This window comes from Frankliniella occidentalis, unplaced genomic scaffold, assembly GCF_000697945.3.
Source record: "Frankliniella occidentalis isolate FOCC.00 unplaced genomic scaffold, Focc_3.1 Scaffold59, whole genome shotgun sequence".
NCBI lineage: Eukaryota > Metazoa > Arthropoda > Insecta > Thysanoptera > Thripidae > Frankliniella > Frankliniella occidentalis.
The window spans coordinates 17647-19969 of record NW_026267189.1 but is presented as its reverse complement, the minus strand read 5'-3'; the positions used below and the strand labels follow the sequence as shown (position 1 = coordinate 19969).

General features: G+C 69.3%; 1 protein-coding gene across 1 annotated transcript in view; it reads left to right on the top strand.

Annotated features, from left to right (window-relative positions):
- The first annotated feature begins 6 nt into the window (after positions 1–6).
- The window catches only part of LOC113213620 (homeobox protein prospero), a 19957-nt gene continuing 17640 nt past the window's right edge, over positions 7–2323 (top strand). Inside the window, exon 1 of the mRNA XM_052267800.1 lies at positions 7–1432. Within this exon, the coding sequence (XP_052123760.1) occupies positions 37–1432 (1396 nt within the window). The 5' untranslated portion in view covers positions 7–36. The remainder of the gene's footprint in view (positions 1433–2323) is intronic.

Here is a 2323-nt window from a genome sequence, read left to right as displayed (position 1 = left end):
CCCCACCCCGCGCAGCACCACTCGTCGGCGCTGAGCATGTACCTGGGGGTGAGCCACAAGCTCTTCATGGAGCAGCAGGCCGCCAAGGCCGAGGCCGCGGAGCAGCAGCGGCAGCAGCAGGAGCAGCGCCGCGAGCAGCACCAGCAGCAGATGCAGCAGCACCAGCCGCAGCAGCACCACCACCAGAAGGACTTCTCCGAGAGGTTCGCCATGTTCCGCAGCGCGCCCGTCGACCTGGACGGCCTGGCGGACGTGCTCAAGTCCGAGATCAGCTCGTCGGTGGCCAACCTCGTCGACTCGATCGTCTCGCGGTACATGCAGCAGCGCCGCTTCAAGCCCAGCGACTCTGACCAGCTCAACAAGGACCTGCTACTCGCGTCGCAGCTCCTGGACCGGAAGTCGCCCCGCACCAAGGTGCTCGGCGAGGGCCGCGGCGCCAACGGGCCCCGCATGAACGGCGGCGCGTTCGGCCCCAGCGGCAACCCCAACACGCCGACGCAGTCTGCGGCCTGCCCCGGCACGCCCTCCAACGGCAGCCCCGCCGACATGATGCCGGTGCGGCCGTCGCCCAACTCCATGATGTTCCCCACGCCCAAGCTGCCCAACGCGGCCGCCGCCGCCGCGCTCTACTCCATGTCCGGGCTCGGCGTCAACCCCTTCGAGCACCGCGAGGGCGTGCCCGAGCAGAACGAGGCCCTGAGCCTCGTGGTGACGGCCAAGAAGAAGCGCCACAAGGTGACGGACACGCGCATCACGCCGCGCACCGTGTCGCGCCTCCTCGCGCAGGAGGGCATGCTGGGGCCGCTGGGCGCGCCGCTGGACGGGGCCACCACGCCGCAGCCGCAGCACCCGCCGCCCTCGGGCAGCCCGCGCACGCCCACCGCCACGCCGCAGCCGCCCCAGCAACAGGCGGCGCCGCAGCAGCCGCCCCAGCAGCAGACACCGCCCCAGCAGCAGCAGCACCTGCAGCAGCGGGGATGCCCCAGCGGCGGGCCCATGCACGGCCACCCCGACTCGCCGCCGCCCCCGAGCCAGCGGCCGTACCACCCCCACGGGCCGCACGGCCCCCACGGCCCCCACGGCCCGCCCCCAATGCTCCCCGTGTCCCTGCCCACCTCGGTGGCCATCCCCAACCCCGGACTGCACGAGAGCCAGGTGTTCTCGCCCTACTCGCCCTTCTACTCGCACGTGCCGCACATGTCGGCGTCGCCGCCGCTGCCGATGCGGGACTCGCCGCCGCCGCTGCCGCCCTTGCTGCACCCCGCCCTCATGGCGGCCACCCACGCCCACCACGGCGGCTCGCCCGACTACGGCGTGCTCCGGGGCGCCTCCGGCCTGGACAGCCTCGACCGGTCCGACTGCAACTCCGGCGACGGGCCCTACGACAGCATGCAGTCCATGTCGTTTAGCTACCGAATGAAGCACGAGGACCGTGAGTATTCTCAGCAGCAGCATCTAATTTTTACTTTTTTTCTCTCGATTTCCCCCGAGCAGCCGCCGCCGCCGCCCCCGCACGCTACTTGTTGCACGCCGCCCCTCCCTTTTTCGCCGCGATACGACGCCGTGCCCTCCCCGTCGATATGGCCTCGTTCAAAATGCATGCCGCTTATTAGCCTTCTTTTGCCCCTCCTTTTGGCCGTCACGAAGGCAGCGGCCCCTCTTATTGCGGTCACCCCTGCTGCCTCGACCGCAGCCGCGCCAAAGCCGCGCCCGCCCTTCCTTATAATTCAGCGCCTTGTGTTGACAGTCCACGTGGCCCTCCCGCGGGGCCCGGGGGGAAGTCCCACCGGCGCCTTAGAGGCTGCCCCTCTCCACGTGTCGACCTACAGCAGTATAGTCTGATCCCGCGTCGCGCCAGGTCATCATCTTTGGCGTCGGGATGATTCGCATCGCTGGGGCTTCATCCATCCATATGTGTCTGCCCGGCCGCCCCGTCGTCCATCCGGCCGTCCGTCCGGGCGGGGGGCGGATCAGATGGATGTGATGTGTTTGCATGCCCCCCTCGTAATTGGATTGCGGGCAAGATAACATTGAGGAGGGGAAGTCTTAGAAGTCGAGTCAATCCCCCCGGGTCCGTCCGTCCGTCTGTCTGTGTCTCTATCCGCCCCGTTCCGTTTGCCGGTGGTGCCCCCCTTCCCCTTCGAGAGTGTCGACGTGGGCGGAGGAGAGGGGGGGTGGCGCACCCCGAGCCGTACCGTGGGACACCCCCGGCAAGACAGCTCAGCACCACTCGGATGTCCGCTTCCGTCTCCGAGCCAACTTGCCCCCCCACCCCTTTTCCCTCTCTCCCAATTCCCGCCCCTGTCACCGAGCGCCCTCCCCC